Raw genomic sequence first — 23,679 nt, forward strand, 5'->3', positions numbered from 1 at the left:
TTGCCTAAATAATTGGGTTTTAATCATTAAATTAGCAAAGTTATTACTAAGTAACTTGCTACTAGACATTAGGTGCCATCTCTTAGTTAAAATAATAATTTATTAAATAATTCAGAACCATCTGAAAGGAAAGAACTGACCCAGGGTGAGGCTTGAACCCGTGCCACCTGGACCCCAAATAAACCTTCGCTTCCAGATGTATTTAAATTTTAGAGATAACCTTACATGGCTGCTGGCTGGGGATGATTCTTACACCCATGGCCAAAGTACAACTCCACAACAGCACTTGGCCAGCTAACATTTTACTCAGCAAGATGTATATATATATATATAAGTACAGTAGAGAGTCTAAAATCGGAATCAATTGGGGACTGGGGTTGTTCAGATTACCGATTATGTACGAAAAAATATATTAACCTGTCTGATGTTCAAATTTTTCTCCATTGCGTGTTGCTTCGTGTTGAATTTTCGTTGATTTTAAGCCTAACGAAAATTTTTATAATAATAATCGAGGCTATCGTATCATTAAAAATTATTTCTTCATTTTGTACAAACAAAATAAATATATTGAAGAATATAAAAACATGAAAATTATATTTTAGAAGTAAATCTAGTATCAAAAACATTCGATTCAGCACGACACAGTCCGACTGAAAATCGTTCCGATTACCGGGGTTCAGATGAACAACTCTCTACTGTATATCAAACAACAGTTCTAAATTATTTAATAAAATTATAATTATTAATTTAGTTAAGAGACTAACGTCTACCTCTAGTAGCAAATTACTTCGGATTATAACTCTGCTAATTTAATGATAAATACTATTATTTAGGCGATTGCTGAAGAGAACTAAAACTTATGCTTATCACTAGAGGAACAATCAATTTTAGGAACAACCAATTTTAGGAACATAACCAAACAATCATACAGGAAACACTCCAGTAATTGACTATGCCAACTTTATTATACAAGAAAATACATTTCTGGCCTTTTGCTTCTCTCAATCTTTATCTGTAATATATTAGTGACCACTGGATGAATCAATTTTGTATTCATAAAATGTATAAAAATAATAAGGTCCTTTTATTTAACTACTACAAAACATCTTTTTAAAGATCTCATCATATGAGGGTAGTCCCAGAAGTATCCGACCTAAGAAATAAAAAATTTAGAAAAACATATCTTTATCTTTATTTCTCAACATAGTCTCCTTTTAGCTTGATACACTTTTCCCAGCAATGTTCAATTAACTTTGATACTCTGTTTATAGTGAGAACCGTCAAGCTTCTCAAAATAGCCATCAACTGCAGACTCCACCTCTTCATTGTTGGCAAATCTTTTACCACTGAGCCATTTTTTCAAGTTTGGAAAGAGAAAATAATCCGAGGGGGCTAAATCTGGCAAATAAGGTTCGAATTGCTTCCTCACGCAGCCTAATTCATTGATTTTGGCCACCACAATAACAGATGTGTGAACTGGTGCGTTGTCTTGATGAAATGACATTTTCTTTTTCACCAAATGCGGCCGTTTTTTCTTAATTTCATAACTAAAGCACTGCAATAAGTTTGCATAATACTCACCATTGATTGTTTTTCCTTTTTGAAGATAAGATGATGAAAATTATCCCACGCACATCCCAAAAACCTGATGCCACAACCTGGCCAGCAGATAGAACTGCCTTCACCTTCTTCGAAGCCGATTCTACCCTTTCAGTCCATTGTCTTGACTGTTCTTTTATCTCAGGTGCAATGTTCCCTCTAATTTTTTTTTTGTAGATGAGTAGAACATATAATTTTCTGAGCAAAAAATTTTTCTGAGCATGCATATATATATATATATATTCAGAAAAAAAAAAAAATATATATATATATAATTTATCTTATTTTTTCCTATAAAAGTTAAAATAATTAATTATAGAGATTAAAATTCATTTTAAAACATACTTCCATACAAAATATTATCTTTTGTCAATGATTTAATGTATTTAATTGAAATATACGTAGCAATAATCATGTTGCAGACAAAGTGAGAAATAAGTAAACAACAATTCAAATCAGTGTGCTTGCTCGCCTGCAACAACTTGAGCTGTTTAGAGGGAACATTGCTCAGGTGTGAAGTGATGGACCCATGTTTCATCCATTGTTATGAATTGACACAAAAACTTGGCTTTATTGCTGCGAAACATTGCCAAACACTTGATTGAAACATCCTCACAATGTTGTTTTTGTTCCATTGTGAGCAAATGCAGCACCCATGTTGCACACAGCTTTCTCATGTCCAAGTTTTCAGTCAAAATGCAATGTACAGCACTTTTTGAAATGCCTACCATGTCTGCTAGCTCTCGCGCTTTGAGTCGACGGTCATCCAATACCATTTTGTGGATTTTCTTCACCATTTCTGGCGTGGTCATCTCATTTGGTTGACCACTGCGATGTTCATCTTGGCAGCTCGTACAGCCTCATTTAAATTCCACCAGAGTAGAATCTAGCTCAGCTTTGATATTGGTTGGACTGAGACCTTTCAAATGAAAGTATTGTATCACATAACGATGACCAATTTTTTTCATGTTTACAAATTCACTGAGATTGTTTACTATTGATGGCTGTCAAACAAATCAGCGTCTTCAAACTTAAGCTTTATAAGGTTGGTACTTTTGACCACAGTAATTTTTTTCAAACAACTAATGCCATCTATATGTCAGGTCAGGTATTTCTGGGACAACCCTTGTACAGTATAACAGTATATTTCTCAACCCAGTTGATACATAGTTTCTCTCTCATGAATATAGGAAAAAGAGAATAGTATGTATCCATTTTCATAATGAATTCTTGTTTTTTTACAATAGATACTCAAACTATCATTCATAATATATTTTATCAAGAATATGAAATATTAATCCTCTAGAACAGGGATGGCCAACTTTTGTGCACATAAGATCTACTTTTTATCGTAAAAATGTGTCGCGATCGACTTGTTGTCATAGGCATAGTCTAAGTGGGGAGGGGGAAGTGTGAAATACATACTATGTTTATACACTGTTTCAGTACGAAGTGCACTCACTACTTATGAGTAGAGTCATAACTGCATGCATACAGTTGCGTTCGGTTACAAATATAATACATTAAGTCAAGACATCGCTAGCAATCGACCAAAATTTGCTTGGCGATCGACTTGTTGGCCACCCCTGCTCTAGAATAATAAATGTAATAAAAATGAAATTTTCCAATAATTTGACATACAAACAATAATAAGACAATCAATCATGTTTTATATCAAGTCAAACAGACTTACTAACATTACTTTTTGTTTTGTTAAGGTCATTTTTTGATACAGCAGAAAAATGATTTGTTGCACATTATATGCAATATAATGTGTAACAAATCAGCACTGTGAAAGTTGGAAAGTTTTTAATGAATAATCATGGAATAATTATGGTACTTATAATAGTCTTGATACATATTTCAATTTAATGTTAAAATAAAAAAAAAATCAATTTTATTAATATTTAAATCTGACTTTCTTGAGGAAAATCATTAACAATGGATAATTGAAGAATAATGTTTTAATATATCAACTGCTTTAAGTAATATTTAATAATTTATCTGTCCATATATAAACCTCCCGAAGCCTGATGTTATGTTAAGTTTCTACTAAATTTTTTCAATCAATCAATTAATTGGACTATTGTTTGGTTAATAATAAATTAATAAACCAATCGGGGTGTTGTTTGGTTTATCTTTGAAACATTTAGAATTGTATATAATAGTTATTAAGCTAAATCTACATGAACAGGGATTCAAATTAATTATAAACTTCAGTAGAAACTTAACATTATGCTGAATTTTTTAAAATAAACTTAAACTTCAGTGATAAAGATTCAAACTAACATTTGCATCTAAAATATTAAGAGTACAAAAAGTAGTAATGTAAAAATTTTTCAAAATAGCAATAATTTATATTGCTATTTTGAAAACATTATAGAGAGTCATTTATCAGTAAACATCATGTTTGTGCTATTATTGAATAACACTTGAAATAAAATGCAAATTAGTAGAAAATATAGTTATTGAGTTGTTATGATATAACTTAACTTCAGTAAGATCTAACTGGAGAAATAAACAAAAGAAAGTGCATCTTTTAACTCTAGCAGTATATTTAATAAATCATAATGTTTTCAACCTAATACCACAGGCCTTAGTGAAGTACACCATTTAAAATAAAACAAACACATGCATATTGAATTCAACAGAAATTATTTAAAATTAGAACGTGTTCTAAAGAGAACACACTCACAGAAAAAAAAACTTTTTGTTTGTAATTATTAATTGTTAATCATTAGAGGACCAAGCCCAGTATTTAATAATTAATATTTAATTTTTTTTACCTCTGTTACCTTAATATTTTACTTTTTTGTTTTTATATTGTCTACTTGCACCTTGTTTATTCATAGGACTTATTATACTGCTGTAGTTTCTGATTAGCAAAGAGAGGAAGTCTTAGTCAAAAGGTTAAACAAAATATCTTTATTTTCACCAGGTTTTAAATGGTATATTTCACTGAGGAAGGCCTATGGTGTTAGGTTGAAAACATTATGATTTATTAAATATATGCTGGAGTTACAAGGTCACTGTTTCTTTTAACTATGACTTGTATGACTTCTTAAAAAAACATAAGTTGAAATTAAAATATATCAATATATAACAAATTTTATACATTTAAATCTCTTATTAAACTGACCTACAATGTAAAAAATAAAACTTATGCCATAAATTTTGATTATCAGTTAAGACAGATCTGCTTTTGAGTAAATGATGTCAAACTCTGTATAATATCAGAACATGCTATTTATCTGAATTTAAGAATTCTTTTATCTTAAAAATAACAAATATTTTAGAACAGCATGTATTTTCAAAGTTTTTAATAACATTGGGTGGGTATTCACTAAAATTTGTCACAACTTTGTTTTGTCAAATTTCTACATAAAAGAAAATTTAAATGAACAACACGGGTTGACATCATTAATCTAGCATCAGTGGAACCTGTAGTTTGCTAAATAAGAGATTTTTCTGATTACTGATGGTTAGGTTAGAATACACTTAACCCAATCTTTAAAATATGCTGTAAATTAGTATATATTGGTTAAATAAAGAAAGATCTCTGCCAGCAAAGAACTTGAGCAATTTTTTATTCTCTTTATGTCATAAACTACAGAAGAGCCATTGTTGTATAAATCACATAAGCATCATACTCTTGTCAAGTTTTTCAGATGTTTTATCTTATCTGTTGTAGACAACATATGGTGTTTGTGTTTCACTCCATGAAAAGCACTTCCAGTATTCGTTGGAGCCCTGATTGGGACTATGTTCACAGGTTACAATAAAAGTGCACAAAAGACAATGCCTTACCAGTGTTTGAAAATGTTCAAAAACAGCTTATTCAGTAGCTAGCACCACCAAACCGTACTGGCAGGTTCATGCTGTGGGCAAAGAAATTTGAAATTGCTCCTGGAAATTATTGCTGGATTGGTAATGATCATCCTGTACAGAGTTTCAATGACATCTTCAAGGTCTATTATATCAATCCTCTTGTCAACTGAGAGTGCTAGGCATTGTACATGGTTCAAATTCTTTTTTAGGCAGTAACTAATCCTAGTGAACAGTTGCTTGATTTTATTACCTCTCCAGCCTTTTCATACACTATGGACTAGAGATATGGCCCATCAAAGATTTTTGGACATTATAGCCAAAGAAGACAATCCAGCCAAAGTCAATGTTTTCCATCTCCACAGCTTAAAAAAATTCTGCTTGTATAATGGGCATTTGCTTGATCTGGCCAAAAGATATATTCTCCTCGTTATTAATTGACAATGATGTAGGGAATTGGCAGAGGTCATATGTAATGGTTTAGATATGTTTTGGATATTGATAGTAAAACCAGTTTCTAAATTGGAGCTTTGCTAATTCTATTTGGGCTAATAGCAATCCAAATGAGAACCTTGAATTCAAATTTCATTTCTGCATAAATTTTACATTGGTGGTGACTGACCTGACATTGCTTGAGTAAAACAAATTATTTCTTCCAATCATTGAATGTGACAAAGGAAAGATTAGTGAGTTTTCTTACGAAGCATAATCCAAATGCAGATGCCAAATGAATTCACTTGTTAATCCCTGTAGTCTATTAGACTAAAAAACGTATTCCTACAGGGATCTATACTTGATGTTCAGCTTGTTGTGCATCACTCTGTGGACTAAACTTTTTGAAGCAACTTGTTGAATTGATCCTTGCCTTTGAACAGCTTCCCCAATGATCTTCCTCTAGGTGAAAATGCAAGCTTTTCTTCCAGTTCTAAGCTTTCTTTCAGCTAGGAGACATTTCTTGTACTTCTTCAAAATATGATAAATTGTTTGTAAAAAAGGGCTGGCTGAAATTACAATTTAATAAAGTAAAAATTGCATTACAGATAATAGACATATCTTCATTGCTTGCCATGTCCTATCACCAGGGACAAGTATTCTTCACAACTAAAAATATAACATTTCTTACCTGGGATTATCCCCTATGGACATTTTAGACTGTTTTACATATCTGTGCAGAGTAGTAGCCTACAAAGAATGGTCATCTCTGCAGCGAAGAATAATTGTTCCTGGTGATTGGACATGGTGAGCAATGAATATATGTCTAGTATCTGTAATGTAATTTTTACTTCATAGAATTTGTACACTCAGTGCCAAAATCAGATGATCTGCTTTCTTATGTTGCAGAAACAACCTGTCAGTAAATGATTTTAACAATATTTAGCAATGCAGTAATGCACTAACTGCCATGTGGTGTCATGCACTACAAGTTTTAATTCTGTTATTAGCACATGATAAAATATGAAGTTTGTGACAAATTTTAGTGCATATGCAATATTTGATGATGTCAAAGAACTATAATAAACATAAAAAATTATTAAATTAAATACCAGTTATTTGACAATTCTATGTTTTAATAATTTATGTTTGAAAGAAAATATTAATGAATTTAATATTAAATTATCATTAAAAAATTATTAATTTTTAATCTGCTATTATTTAACTAAATTTACAAAGATAAAAATTTTGTTTACAAAATGACATATGATGTGAACGTCACCTGTAAATTTTGGCTCACAGGAACCATTTGAACCACACGAGCACCACCATCATATGTGAGATTTACTGATAAGGGATGGAGGAGAGAAATAAGAGAGATGGGGAACCCCAAAAGCAATGTACTCAACTACTAAATTTATTTACTGAATTATATAAAATTTTAACTACACATAACAAGATAAATTACTTTTTAATTTTGTGTATATTTACTTTGACAAATCTGGAATAAAACAGATATCTAAATTATTTTATTTATGTATAGGTTTATATAATATAGTAAAACCGGTCTAAATGGAATAAATTCTTTGTAACAGAGCAATTTTCAATGTAAAAAAAAAAAACCTGTTAAAAATGGAAACATGCCAAACTGGAAAAAAATATTCAGTACTGTGTGATTCTGGTTTACACAGGTTTTACTGTATTTGAATAACTAATTAATCAATCTTAAACCAAACTGTCTGATTTTATTCCAATCTGATTTTTTTAATATGATCAAAAAATTATTATTAACAAATTTAACACTAGAGGAAGGTATACCAATATCCTGAAATAAATTCATGCAATTTGAAAACACTTTCATTACCTTTCCGTAATGTTTCAAAATTATTTTATTATTAAATTATCATAAAATGATATTACTAGCAATAAGGAATTAATTTTTAATTAGTTTAAAAACAGTTTAGTAATAAAATTTGTCAATTTCTTAAGAAGTCTACATCTATTTTTGTTGTTATTGTATAAGTCAAGTTTCTCTATACTGTTAATTTATTCTTCTCATTCAAAATCTCTGACCAAAAAACCAGTCCAATAGCATTCTCTCTCTTCAGATCTCATACTTATTTATGCACTTTGATATTTTGATATAAAATAAAACACTATGATTGTACTGACACCAAAAAGGAATGTTTCATAATGTTTAAATGTAGAGTTTTTCTGGTCCAGTTAGCTATCAAGATTTTACAAATTGTCAGTCATGAACAATTATAGTATTACATAATTGATATTGGTTACAGGAAGACATTGAGTTTCCATGATTTTTTTTAAAAATCAATAGCCTACACAGGGTAGTTATAATTAAAGTTGCGCTACTCACACCTGTCTAGAGCCCGTTCTTGTGGACGTATTTTGATGAAACTTAGTATATATGTTATATGGACCATGGGAAAAAGGAAAATGTGCAAAAAAATATTTAGTTCAAATTTTTACCACTAGGTGCAAAAATGGTGCATGAAAAACAAGAAACACAAAATGGAAACATGCAAAAGGTTTTTGCATGTTTCCATTTTGTGTTTCTTGTTTTTCATGCACCATTTTTGCACCTAGTGGTAAAAATTTGAACTAAATATTTTTTTGCACATTTTCTTTTTCCCCATGGTCCATATAACATATATGCTACTGTATTTTACGGACTATGAGACGCACGTTTTTCTTTGAAAAATTGCCTCCAAAATTCAGGTGCGTCTTATAGGTATTTAAAAAAAAAAAAAAATTGCTTAAAAATTAAGGTGCATCTTATAATCCATAAAATACGGTAAGTTTCACCAAAATACATCCACGAGAACAGGCTCTAGACAGGTGTGAGTAGTGTAACTTTAATTATAACCACCCTGTACATTGGAAACTTGATTATATGAAGTAGTTTTTAAAAAAATTTACCTAGAACATTTAGCATTGTACTGTAACTTGCTGTACTGGTACATTTCACAAAGTACAATATACAGTGATTTCCAGTTACATAGAAACCAAACTCTCTAAGTCATCTATCAATTGTAGTGCTGTGAAACTAGATCCTACATTAGATTTTAAGTAAATTAATTTATCATCAAATATAGTAATTGTATAACTTAAAGTTTCATGAACAATAAATAATATGCACAGTTCTTGATGTAACCAAAACAGAAAAATAAAAGTGTTTCTGGATTATCTGTAAGACTCCTAGTCCCATGGAGTTGGTGCATTCAACTGTTTTGATGATGTTGAAGGTAAAAGAAGCAATGGAAACATCAACAGATTTAAAGCCATAATAACTAAACAGTGGAAAAACTTCATTCATGAAATGGAAGATTACTGAGAATCTGGTTTGACAACCAGATACAAAAAGAATATCAGTGAGCATTTTAATAATTCAAGCTAAGGCATGCAGTATGAAGGTGAAGAATCAATGGTTTCAATATTTCATCAGAGATTCAACCTGCATAATCAAAGTATCAGTGGTGAGATGACAAGCATGGATGTAAAAGCAGCAGAAAAATTTGTTGACCAATTTGATGAAATTATCAAAAAAGTCAATTACTATCTGGAAGAGATCCTCAATGTGGATGAAACTATACTTTTTTTTTGAAAGGAAGAAAAATGCCTGAAAGATGCACAGAAAGAAAACAAAAGCTTTGAAACCAGGCATTAAGAACAGGATCATGTTGTTGTTGGGAAGAAATGTTGCTGGGTTTAAGTTAGTCTTTCCTCATCTATTGCTCCAAGAACCACATGCATTGAAGCAGGTTAGAAGCACACCCATCCCATTTACTATCATACAAATAACAAGGCATGAATGATGCAAGCTTTATTCAAGGATTGGTCCATCAACTGCTTCATATCTCAGTCAAGTATGATAATCTGGAAAAGGGCATTCCTTTAAAATTATCATCCTGCTCAATAATTCTCCAGGACACCCCCAGCAACTTGTTTATCTATACCCAGATGTAATCCACATAAAAATATGACTACTATCCTATAGTCAATGGACTAGGGGGCTATAGCTACATTCAAAGCATATTAGCAACTTTGTAAAAAGTTGTAGCAATAACAGAAAGTGATGAAATAACCCTTTGTGATTATGTAAAATATTATAAGATTTCCATAAAAGAACATCAAATAACACCACCAAAACCTTCAAAATATACCAGCAAATATAATTTAATATCAATATGTTATGACAAATATTTTTGATCCCAATAGGATCTGTGTCAGGTCAAAAATATTCTGTAGAATTAGAATGTTAAATGTTCAAATTTAAATATTTTAAAATTGCCGGAACTGTAAACATTAGACAGATATACAACAAAAAATATCACACTTAGGTGTTAACATTAGGGTTAAAATAAAAATTAACATAAAATAAAAATAATTTTTGTTCTAAATGCTAATGTTAACACCTAGGTGAGATTTGTTGTATACTTGTTCTAATGTTTACAATTGAAATGATTTCAAAATATTTAAATTTGAACATTTAACATTTTAATTCTATTGAACATTTTTGACCCGACGCAGATCCTATTGGGATTGAAAATGTTTGTCATAACATATTTATATTAAATTATACTTGCTGGTATATTTTGAGGGTTTTGGTGGTGTTATTTTACAGTGTATAACCAGCTTTGGGAAGATTCAGAACATAAAGAACATTTCTATCACTTCCTCCCAATCTGATTTAAAGGGTATGCATGGCATATGGGAAAAATGCCTAAAAGACTTGGAACACCTTTTCAATTAAATAAAAGTAAAAAAGTTATAAAGAAGATAAAGAAAAATAACTCATTAAGATGTCACAAATCAGTCTTGTCGTAATGTTACAACAATTAAAATTAAACTCTTATTTGAATAAATTCCATGCAAAAATATAAAAAATATACATTTCTGAGAAACTGCATCATCAGATCCAACATTCAAAAAGAACTAGTGACTCAAAAATTTTTAAATGCATTTCAATGCTTTTTGGTTCTTCGTTATTTATTTTATACTAGTTACAAAAAATTACTTCTCTTTTGAATCTAACGAATTTTATTGCCATATTAGTCTGCACTTCACTAAGATCATCACGATAATGTGATAGTTTTCTTCAACTCTGTCTTGTCTTAATATTAAAATTAAACTCTTCAGTTAAAGTTCTATAAAATTCTAAATCTTCCCACAGCTGGTTATATATTAGTAAATAACACCAGCAAAACCTTCAAAAATATACCAGCAAAATATAATTTTATATAAATATGCTATGACAAACTTCAGGTCAAAATGTTTGATAGAATTAGAATGCTAAAATATCAATTGATCTTTTAGCATTCTATTGAATTAGCATATTCTAATTCTAACGAACATTTTGACCTGAAGTAGATCCTACTTGGATTGAAAACGTTTGTCATAGCATATTTACGTGGTAAGATCTAAAAGTCTGGGGACTGCAGTAATCTATGACGACAAAAGCATGTATTTGAAGTTACAGCGTACAAAATGGATTCTACCAAATCACCTCTACGTGTTCAGGTTAATTTCACCCATGTCATGTAATTAAACCGCGAGCGCTGCTGTTTTTTTCTGGAGATAGTTACCTTTGTTCTGCGACATAATAAAAGTGGAGTTTCAAGAACAACCTCCAACATTTTGATTTTGCCATGGTAGAATAACCATACACCTTTCTTAGCAATTTTGAAGTCTCCGTAGGTGTTTCACCTAAATGCTGATAAAATTTAATGTTGGAAATTGTTCTTGAAACTCCACTTTTATTGTTTCGCAGAACAAAGGTAACTATCTCTGGAAAAAACAGCAGCGCTCGCGGTTTAATCACACGACATGGGTGAAATTAACCTGAACATGTAGAGGTGGCTTGATAGAATCCATTTCGTACGCTGTAACTTCAAATACATGCTTTTGTCGTCATAGATTACTGCAGTCCCCAGACTTTTAGATCATACCACGTATATTAAATTATATTTGCTGGTCCTATCTTGAGGAAACCGTGTTTTGTATTTTCTTTTCTTTCGAAGACACAATGTAGTGACGTAAACTTAAACACTGGGCGAATTTTTCATCCTTTTTATTCGGTTGGAACGCTTTTTATTACATAACGCGTTTCGGGCCGATGCCCCTCTTCAGCCAACTAAACATTAAAAAGTAAGAGATGGCTATATACAAATATTTAAATAAGATATATTTAAAAAGTAAGAGATGGCTATATACAAATATAAATACTGGGTTATGTAGAAGTATACTGGACTAACCCAGTATACTTCTACAGACTGATACTAAACCTTTTTTATGGAATTTTATCAAGATTCGTACCCTTGGACTATTACATCCGTCTAAACTACCGAATGAGGTACGGACCAGCTTTTAATGGTATACAAACTCTCACCACCAGGATTTAGAAGGTAACAACCTCTAAAAACTAATTATGTATACTGTCACGGTATTTATTTTAAATATTTGTATATAGCCATCTCTTACTTTTTAATGTTTAGTTGGCTGAAGAGGGGCATCGGCCCGAAACGCGTTATGTAATAAAAAGCGTTCCAACCGAATAAAAAGGATGAAAAATTCGCCCAGTGTTTAAGTTTACGTCACTACATTGTGTCTTCGAAAGTAAAGAAAAGATATTTGCTGGTGTTATTTGTTGTTCTATAAACTATTTCTAGGTGCTTGTTTTTTTCAGATAATTTTGAATATTAGATTTCAAGATGAGATTTGCTCTTAAAAACATTTCACAGAAATCCTATGAAAAATCTTAAAATGAGAAGTTTTTTTTTAATTTTTTATTTATTATTATTAGTAAAAATCATAATTTTCTGTCCAGAAAAGATTACAAAAGTAAATATTTTATATCTGCACAGAAGACATTTAGATTTATTTTTAAAAATTTGTAGATTATAAGTTTCATTCATTCTCACAATAAACTATTCTGAAAACTTTGGATCAATATTTTCTATCGAGAACACTTACCACAGATATACATAATAGCAAAACATCGGAAAGCATATTTCACATTTTAAACTTAGTAATTATATATTTTATGTTGTAATTATACACATTCAATTTGAAAATAAATTGTCATCATAATAAGTAATATATACCATATTTTAGCATATATAATCTATAATGACAGTTTATGCCATTGTAAGTTATATACAAGAAAATATATACAAATTTGCATAAGCTTTATAGCCCTACTAATTATGACAAAAATTACTAGAACAAGACTGGTGAAATATTTGTGTCTACACACACTACATGTTGATGTTATAATCTAAATTACTAATTAAATGTTATATGAAATATTATCATATGTAATTTTGCTTGAATAAAAGCAATTATTATTAAAAGTAAGTAAAGTTATGCAATTGACTTTTCTATATTATTTTTATATTAATAAAGAAACATTAGTTGACAACTATCAATTTGTAAATTTAACATTTCCTCTCACTGTACAACACTAGTTTATAATTAAACATAATAGAACAAGTACAGTCAAACCTGTTTTTATGTGGGGGATAGGGACCGCATAAAAAAAGTCTCACGTAGAAAATAACTCGAAACCGTACGAAATAACTAGGAATTGCTTTTTTAACTCCTTGGGCCTTTTTCTGCAACACCTAATGGGGGAAAAAATCCTCTAAAAATTTTAATTTTTATATTAATTAATTATTTCCACTTAAATACGAATCTAACATTAAAAAGTTAAAAATAATTGTTAAATAATGATTTTATTTGATAAATATAGCTGCAGGAAGTGTTATTTCATTTAACAAGGCCTGAAATTTCACACCTGCAGTCTAAAGCTGGAGGGGAGCTAACTTACTGCATCTGTTCAAATATAACATAATATTTATGGTTTTTATGCTATTAAAATAAGAGGGGACCGAAATAAACATATGAGAAAAAAATTTTACTGAATAAAAAATGAAAAAACCCGCTGATGTCATAGAAAACAACCAATAGAGTTTTTAAAAATTTTACAGGAGTCAATTATGTTCCAATTTGATTGAAATTTTCATATACCGCACAAAAAAAATCGCATAAATAAAAATCGCACAGAAAAAGACCGCACAAAAACAGGTTTGACTGTATTTATTTTTCTCAATTAAACTGGAAATTTAGTTATTATATTTCTAGAATATGAAATATAGAAAACAATTTCAATCTAAACACTGTTTATTACAAGGATATTATTTAAAATGCAATGCTAAAAAAAGAATAAAATTATCATATTAACATAAAAAAAAACATTTAACAAATGACAATTTTTATTCTGAATATTTGTATATAAATACTATATTAATTTAAAGATTGACAAATATAATTATAATTCAGAAAATTAAGCTGTTATAAATATTCTCAATACTTTGTTTTGAATAAAAGTTATGATTAATACAATGTTGTGGATTTTAATCCTACCTTGATCTACTTGTATAACAGTTTTACTCCGTTCGGGTCCAGAATGAGTGCCATCTATAGATATTTGGGTACAGGAAAAAACGGGAAAAGGAAAAAAAGCAGAAGAAAGAAGTGGAGTGAAATATAAACTTGTGTTCAATTGTTAGTAGATGATGGATAATGTTGAAATTTACATTAAAAATTGCCGGGACGAATTCACATTTGAGAAAAAAAATATATTTCTTACAAGACTATACATTTACATGAGTCCTTATCCCTAAGATAAGGACTCATGTAAATGTATAGTCTTGTAAGTAATATATTTTTTTCTTAAATGTTGAAATTTATTTATTTTACTGAGGCTTTGTTTTTTCAACATAGAACTTAACTATTTTTAAAAAAATATTATGTCTAGGTTTTAAATAACTTATTTTAGTTAAAATATATAGTATATAGATCTAAATATTTTTGTAATTTTAATAATTATTATTATGATTAAACTTATACACATATATATATATAATTTATGTATGTTAACAACAATTTTACATACTACATGTGTATATAAATTATTTTCATTTTATAATATATAACTGCTGTTATAATTTATAATTTTTCTACTTTTATTCAAAATATATCAACTTACTTAAAATCAAATTTTATTTTATATTATAAAATTTCCTTGTTTTAATCTTTAAAACAATAATTTCAATTAAAATCATTGCACTTATTTTATTTATAAAAAATTACAAAAATCTAGCAAATATCCTTGTAGAATAAAATTCTGGTTGATTATACTACACACATCAAAATGCAAAAAATTATTCAAAATCCAAAATTAAGGAATTATCAAAAATCTGACATCTGAAGTCAGCAGAAAAATAATTGTAAATATCATTTTATAATAATATATCAAAAAATTGAAAAAAAAAAATAATTTACATACAAGTATCTTCATTAGATATTAAATTAACATTTCTTTAATATGGTGGTAACCAATATTTAATTAATTCTCATTCTACATACTACACACTTTGAAACCAATACAATCATTCGTGTTCCCTCATCAGAATGGAATGAAGAAACACAAGTGATTATATGATGGTAACTTTTAATATGTAATGCTTTTTCTACAATGAATTAAATTTAATTGGAAAGCTTTCAATTAGAATGGCAGTCATCTTTAAGCATATTTATTATAAAATTCATATTTCATAAAATACAGTTATTTGTAATTAAACAATTCTCAGAAAATTTTGACATTTACTTATCAATTTACTTTCTATAATGCCTAATAAATTTCATTATGAACCAACTGAACAAAATGGCAATATACTGCTTTTCTAATTTATAATTTGAATCCTTGTTTAACTTTTGATATAGCTCTGTTATCATTAAAAAAAAAAAAAACACTTTTTTCATTTTATTACAATTTTAAAATCATATCTTATATTAATGTATAAATTAAATTATAAACTGTACAAAATATAGTAATTGAAAATGAAGAATGAAACATGTTTAGACAATGATGGATATAATTATTCATCACTGTTATTAAATACAGAGTAGAAGTAGATAGTGTTATCTAACATGAATTTATATTATTTATTTACATTTTGTAAACAAATTTTAAAAAATACAGGAAGTTTTGTTGCAATTTTACCTTTACTTATTATGCTGAACAACTAAATTACAAAAATCTGACTAATAATAATAATTATAAGAAATTGAGCCTTAAAATCATAATTTTAATTAGCATAAACTGTCCATCAACTGCAACTCTCTGTAAAGAGGATGCCATGTGAATGAATGTATGAATGAATTAGCATAAAAATTTAAAAATATGGTACAGGCGTTGGTGTTTGCTGATTACTAATGTTATAATACGGGGGTTTCAAAGCTGTGGCCCCAAAAGCATATTTATCTGGCCTGCTAAGCAAAATTCCCTTTTGGCAGAGAGTTATAAAAAAAAGTCTTAAGAAGTTTGCATGCAAGATATTTTATGTTTGCTTCTACACACCTTTGTGAACAAACCTTTTAAAAAATAAAAGATATAAAAATCAAAATATCAAACATCACTGTCCAATGAATAGTTAAGATATTTTAATATTGATGCTGCAAAATTTATTCCTAATTTAGAAACATTCTTTTGAAATAGCAATTACAAATCTCATATTTTTTAAATTTCTGAACAACAGTGGATATAAATCTATCTTAATCTTTGGCCATATCTTTCATACATAGCCCCAGACTTGTCATTTACCTCTCATATGAAACGCTCTCAAAAAAAAAAAAAAAAAAAAAAAGTTGGAGATATCCTTGTTCTAATATTTTCTATAATTTTTTAGTTAATACCCAAGCAAGATCTTATGTAGTGTTTAAATGAACTATTCAAATCATTTAAATGTTAAATAAAGAATATCACTTAGTGGAAATCTTTTCCATTAGGAATAACTAAAGTGCTTTATCTTGTGATTGGTTAAATTGTTTATACAGTAGAGCATCAATTATCCGACTTGACTGGGGTTGGTCGGATAACTGAAAAGTCGGATGACCGAAAAGTATGAAAAAATACATTATTAGTATAGTGTATTAGGCCTGGTTTAAATACTAGCCTCCCTTTCATGGTCGAGCCAGTGCTGCCAGCTAAAACATGCAAAAATTTAACAAAAATAATATTAAAGTAGCCAAGACATAACCAAATATTGTAGCACCACATCACTAGCAGACATTTGAATTTGCCGACTAGAACGCAGTCGGTTAATCGGGGGTCTGATAATTGATGCTCTACTCTACTTGCATTCATTAATTTTCTTCAATTTTTATACTGTTTCTATGCCTAATAATTTATATGCCAACAGACAAAATGCAGAATATATAATTTTAAAAATAAGCAAAATCTGAAAAGGCAAAAGCTAAAAAATCTCAATAGTACATTGATATCTTCATAAAATCTGTTCTTGAAATCTCTATATCATGTAAAGTTAAAATAGAATATTAGGTATTATTTGTTGATAATTCAATGCTAGGTCCTATTTAATTGTTGTGGTGCAAATTAGGATTGATGTGTAAATGATGACTACTCAAGTACATATCGATAAGCATAGAATTAATATTTCAATTAAAATAAAATGTTAATTCTAATAATGCATTTTGAAATAATTTAAATTTTTTGTTATTTTAAGAGAGTTTTATAACAGTATAAAATACAGTGGGTGATCGGTTAATAAACAAAATCAGTTCCAAGACTTTGTTCGTTAACCGATTAATCAAATTTCCATAAGACCTATGGTAAATTTGTTCTGAAGACCCCCAAAAAATAAAAAATATATACTTTCTTACTATGTTTATTTATATGTAATAGTAAAAATACATACATATATATATACAGTCTTGCATTTTTATTAGTCATGTTTTTTCCATTTGTGGGAGTTAAAGAATCTGTCTAATGTCAATTGCTTTTCTCTCTTCTTCAGGATTTTTCAGAATTAATTAATAGCATTGTAATTGTAGAGATCCCCAAGCCTATTAACCTCAACCCGGTTTGGATGTCATTCTAAGACCATTGTTCTGACATTCTCCCACTTCTTCAAAAGATCTTTAATACCAGATATTGGTATTAATCCTCTTTTTCAGAAGAAAACATATTTCACCGAGTTTCTTGGCATTTTTCTGTCATCAGATCAGTTTCAGGTTCTATTATGACCTCTTCAATGTCCTTTATTTCTTAGATGTGATTTTTGTTACTCCTCGAGTCTTCTTTATTATACTGTATCTTTCTTAGATAAGAGCGAGGTTGAGGCTGGAGTTTTCAATGCAAAAACGTGTATGTCGAACATTCAGTGCCGCTTTCCTGTAAGCCTAGAAGTTTGGAAATGGTGTTTGGAAAGTCAGTGGAATCATGCTCAACATTCCAAATGCCATTGTCAAACTTCTAGGCTTACAGGAAAGCAGTGTTGAACATCCGACATACACATTTTTGCATTTAAAACCTCAACCTTGCTAAGATTAAACTGTGGCCTACTTGTAGACCTGTTCAAGCCATACTGCCCAGCAACATCAGACATCTTCTGCCCACTTTGCTATTATACTTTTACCTTTCAAAAATAAAAACCGACACAAAACTTAACGAGTGCCCACCCGACAGTCTCTCAAATACTATAAAAGAATTGTTTCTGAAAAATAAAAGGCTGGAATTACAAGGGAGAGTTTCAAAGTTTGGAGGAATACTATCCAATCAGTATATCCAGGTTGAGCGTAGATGTCGACATCTCCTGCGCTCCGAAAAGTTTAAAATTGTTGCCTGAATACAAGAGAAAACAATCGGTATTCATTATTTTATGTCGCTTCTTCTTGTGTTTGTTCTGTGAGGTGTTCATTGTCCAAAGATAAAAATCTTTCTCATAAGTGTTCATTAACTGATCACCCACACTGTACCTATAAAATTGATTGAGCTGAGTGATGTCCCAACCAATGTATTATACATAATAAAGATTTTCCATTTCACTACATTCAATTTTATTTTATTTAGCAATATTTAAATTATATTAAATATTCATGCTAGATTCCTGTATATATTTTTAACTTACTCCACTTGAGCATATAAACATATATGTTTATATTTATATGTAATAAATATACAGCTTACTGAATATCATATAAAAAGCAGAAATAAATAAATAAATATATATAAATGTTTTTATTTATGGATTTAATTAAATGTACAACTTAATATATGAAACACAAAAAAATATCTAATTGATGTTAAAACAACAAATATCACAATTAAAATCTCAATAAAATAGAGAAAATAAAATTAGAAATAACTTGACTTTCAAATATATTTTTTTAAATTTTGTTTAAAAACACTTCAACAAGAACATCTAATGTAATTAAATGTGTATTTTTAAGTGTGCCAGCTCCAGAACCTCTCAGTGTAGTGATGTATCGTTGACCTTAGAGAACAGGTTCTGGAGCTGGCACACTTGATTTGTTATAGCTCGGTTTTTCAATTCAATGGGATTATTTATGTGTATTTTTATAGCTTTTCAAAAATGACTACCACCACAAAATAAGTTTCCATATAATAAATTTTAATCTGATTTTTCTGTGCATATTAAAAGTATATTACTATAAATTAATGAATGTTTTATGATATTATTATAAAAATTTCAGAAAGTAACTAAAAAAATTATAGAAGTTAATAATTAACATCTCTATATTAAATATGAAAATTTTATAATTAATGATTCATACACACAAAATCATATGACTGTAAGAATGAATTCAAGATCATCAAAGAGCTTAATTCAAGCTTCAAAAAATTGGCAACTTGTCAGAAATAGGAAATTTGATAGTTACCAATACTTAAATATTTATCATTGGCATTGATATTAAAATTGAAACAAACTATATTATATTTTATATAAATTTATACAATCATCTCAAATTACTAATATCTATAAACAACAACCACTGAGTATTGGCTTTAAATACTAATACTGCACTCTCAGTAACAAAAAATCACTTTGACCAAGTGAGAATTCTCCATCATGCACAAAACAGAGTACAACTCTGATACCTGGGGCTCATGAAGATTCATAGGGCTATTTGAGAAGCATGGCTTTAATGACACCAACACTTTTCCACCAGCATAGAAAGTTTGCATACAACACAGCACCCCGTGAACAGTCCTCAACATCCACGAGAAGACAACGATTATGACTCCACCAATCAACAAGCAACCACGTTTTTGAATCTACATGCTCCATCTCAAGCAGTTTCAAGATTCAACAATATAGTATGATAATGATCATTTATGATGGAAGAAAACATTTGCTGAATTTATGCGAGTTATTTTGCTGGATTTTGATTACAGAGAGTAATATATTATTATTATCATCATCATCATCATCATCTTATGATAATTTATAAATACAGGTATCCCTCATATAACAGGTAGATACATTCCAAAAAGTGCTATGTTATGCAAATTTGCACTATACAAAACAAAGGACTAATGCAAAACAAGGAGTTTAGTATACTTTTGTTAAGTTCTGAAACTTTTCTTTTTTGTTACTAAGAGAAAATTGTTTATTAAAGCAATCAATACTTTATTTCCAATCAATAATTAACTAACAAGCACATTTGAAAATACTGTTAATATTAATTTTAGTTAAATGAGGGTATTTTCTTTTTCAAAGTATCATCATCTGAGCTTTTTTGTTGATCTTGAAGAGAAATAAAAATTAAAAAATGAAGAAACTGATATCATAATTTTCTATGAATGACAAAATAAAAATATATTATTAATCAATAATTTGTTCTAGCAGGTCACTTTTGTTCAGTTGAATACTAAGCAATTTTTTTCCAGAATTTGTGCTTGAATACCAAATTGTTCCAGTTTGGAACAGTTCGAGTACCAAGATATTACTGTGTTTCATTTGTCATTTTTATGAATGATTATTTACCTACAGTTAAACATTTTTAGGTAAGTGTTATTAAACTCTTTAAAATAGATTTTATAGATTAATCTTTGTATTTAGTAAAAACAAAACACAGTGACAGTCTTAAAGACTAAAGTCTGAAAGCAACAACAAAAACAACATCTGATTGATAGGAAAGCTAGGACAAGGAAGAAAAAAATTCTACTGTCAGTTTTCATTAAAGTAAGTTTGACAAAAGGCACAAAACAAATTGAAAATTTCAATATTCTAAAATCTGTGGACAAATTTGAGACAACACACCACATGCTTACTTGAATAAAAAAAATATTGAATAATGAATTTTACACTTAAAAATTGTGAAATTTTGTACAGAGGATTTTCGAAACCACATTAGAGTGAAACCAGAAGTCGTATTGTATGGGGAATATCCCCAATTTTTAAACCATGTTAGAGAGAAACAGCATTGTAAAAGTATCATGTTGTATGAAGGATACCTGCAATAATATAATTTTAGCATTTTCAAATGTAATGATTTACTAAAATATTTCAAGTTTTCTGTTTGTATAAATATTCAGTTAGTATTTCAGGAATAAAAGAATAATTACATTCAATTTGACTTTAAATTCATTCTTTTATGATGTTTTCAGTATACAATTAAAAAATATTTTTAATTGTAAACTAAAGTAATAAGCTTTATGTAATAAGTTTAAAAATAACAGGAATTTCTATATAAGAAAGAAAGAAATATTTTTTAGGAGAAAAATATAGTATAAGATTTCTATGAGTTTTAAAGATTAATAAATGGAAGTCTTAGAATTAGTTAACATGTTTTTCATTAAATGAATGTAATGTGTACAATTAGATAATAAATTTCAATACTGTTTTCAAAATTGTAAAAATAATAAATAATATAATCTCAAATAAATTTGATTAGGTGTAATATGTTAAAAATGAAAAACTTGAGCAGTTGATTATAATTTAAAATTTGTCATTAAATTTAAATAATTAATAATATTCGACAAATGTTGTTTATTAGACATTTTCTCTTCCTGCAGTAAATACTTATTGGTTGAAGAGACTTGTATAGTTTTTGATGGTCTGTACTCTATTTTTCTCCTGTAGCACATTTTGAACACTAAGACCACTCATAAATATGACCACATTAACAAAATAATAAATATAATTCCAATTTCTTAAGTTAACAATTAGTCTGATATATTGGAGCATTAATATTGCATTAATTAACAATTTCTCAAATACCTTCGTGCAACCAAACTCATAGTCAGGAAATATAAAAATGAACTAGCTTGATAACCAAATCACCTAAATATGCTAATTCAGTTTTGTATCTGCTGATAATAGAATTGGTTTCCTCAAAATACTCAAGAAACTGTCACATAATGTGTGCTCCAATAAAGAAAATTTTTTGTACTGATTTATACATAGTCAGAAGAGTAAAAGATTTACTTCTTTTACATTAAATATTTTGTTTAATGGATTAAGCAATTAATTTTTCATATACAATTGAAAGCTATTAATTACAAATAACTGAATTTTATAATATTCTTACAAAATCACACTAATTCCTTTCAATATGCTATTAAATTTAATAAATACAAAAATAATATTTATGTATTTTAAGCACAATTACAATTATATGCAACTATTTAGCTGGTTAAGTATTCATGCAGTTCAATAATTTCATGTATACAAAAACAACAGCAATTTAGCAAACTAGCAACACGATGTTTGCATGCTAAATGCATATGATCACGAATCATAAATATCTACATTCTTATATATTACAATATATATTTATTTATGCAATGAACAATTTTTGAAAGAACTTTTGTACAAGAAAATTCATTTTATCATATCTATCATGCACTTAAATAACAACAAATTATCTTTTCTAATGAAAATGCTTTATTCTAAATGTTATTTTAATCTTTTCAATAAAATGTAAGATAGTTGTATTTAAACAACATATACTCTCAATAATTTTTCTCTGGGCAATGCAGAATATTCATTAAAAACTTTTCACTTTATTTTTATGCAAATTAATATATATATAATGTTCAAACTGAATTGAATTCAGCAATGTAGATTTAGAATAAACTCTATGTGGATAAATATGTCTGTACTTTTCAATTATTTCAAATGTCTTTTACTTTCATAAAAATTCAAAATACATTTATTTTAAACACAGTTTTTTTCAGGATAAGATTTTTTTAATCCTTGATTTTGTGTGTTTTTTACATCCTCCTGTTTCCCAATTCAGTTTGATCACAAAATTTATTTATTTTTTAAAAATTTAATAAAACTTTAGAAGGAAATTTATAAAGAAAATTCTTTTTTTTTAATATATAGTATGACAAAATACAAATACTGTATATACATATATTACAAAAATACACTTCACTAAATAAGAGAAACATTATTGTTTTCCCTGATAAAAGCTATCTATATAAAGACAAAGAGAAAAAATAATCTAAATTCACAAAAGCAAAAACATTTTGATTAACAAATATGAATGCATCATGATCTAATGTAGTTTTAGGAATAATTTTACTTGAAATGTTTTAGAACATCACATTGAATTTGCAACAAAACTGTTTTAAATATGATTAATTATAATAAATTTCCTGTATTTAATACATATTTAAAGTTTTTTTGTTTATATTTACTTCTAAAAATAAAATTACTGAGATGATTTTAATAAGATGAATGCAGACTTGTAAATTGGAGATTTAATGCTAGAGGACTATGAATCTGATCAGATATTTTTATAAATAATAATAATTGAGATATATTTTCAAAAGTACTGAATTTGTCAATATGTATTGAAGCTAAAAAAATGTATACACACAAATTATTTTAAAAAACATACATACTCGTTACTTTTCAAACAATACTACCTTTTCTATCTTAACTTTAAAAAAAAACTTGAACTTTA

At 28.4% G+C, this 23,679-nt stretch overlaps 1 protein-coding gene across 10 annotated transcripts in view; it reads right to left on the bottom strand.

Moving 5' to 3' along the window:
• LOC136988659 (calcium/calmodulin-dependent protein kinase type II alpha chain-like) overlaps positions 1-23,679 on the bottom strand; it is a 205,537-nt gene that overhangs the window by 48,636 nt on the left and 133,222 nt on the right. For 6 of the 10 annotated variants that reach the window (XR_010882794.1, XR_010882793.1, XM_067286573.1 and 3 more), the window contains exon 14: positions 14,299-14,352. The exons of the other annotated variants lie outside the window; for them this stretch is intronic. Coding sequence is in view for 4 of the 6 variants with exons in the window: in XM_067286573.1 (XP_067142674.1) it covers positions 14,299-14,352 (54 nt within the window). In the remaining 2 variants the exon portion in view is untranslated. The remainder of the gene's footprint in view (positions 1-14,298; positions 14,353-23,679) is intronic. 10 annotated transcript variants of the gene reach the window in all.

This window comes from Centruroides vittatus, unplaced genomic scaffold, assembly GCF_030686945.1.
Source record: "Centruroides vittatus isolate TY-2023 unplaced genomic scaffold, ASM3068694v2 scaffold_373, whole genome shotgun sequence".
Classification (NCBI taxonomy): Eukaryota; Metazoa; Arthropoda; class Arachnida; order Scorpiones; family Buthidae; genus Centruroides; species Centruroides vittatus.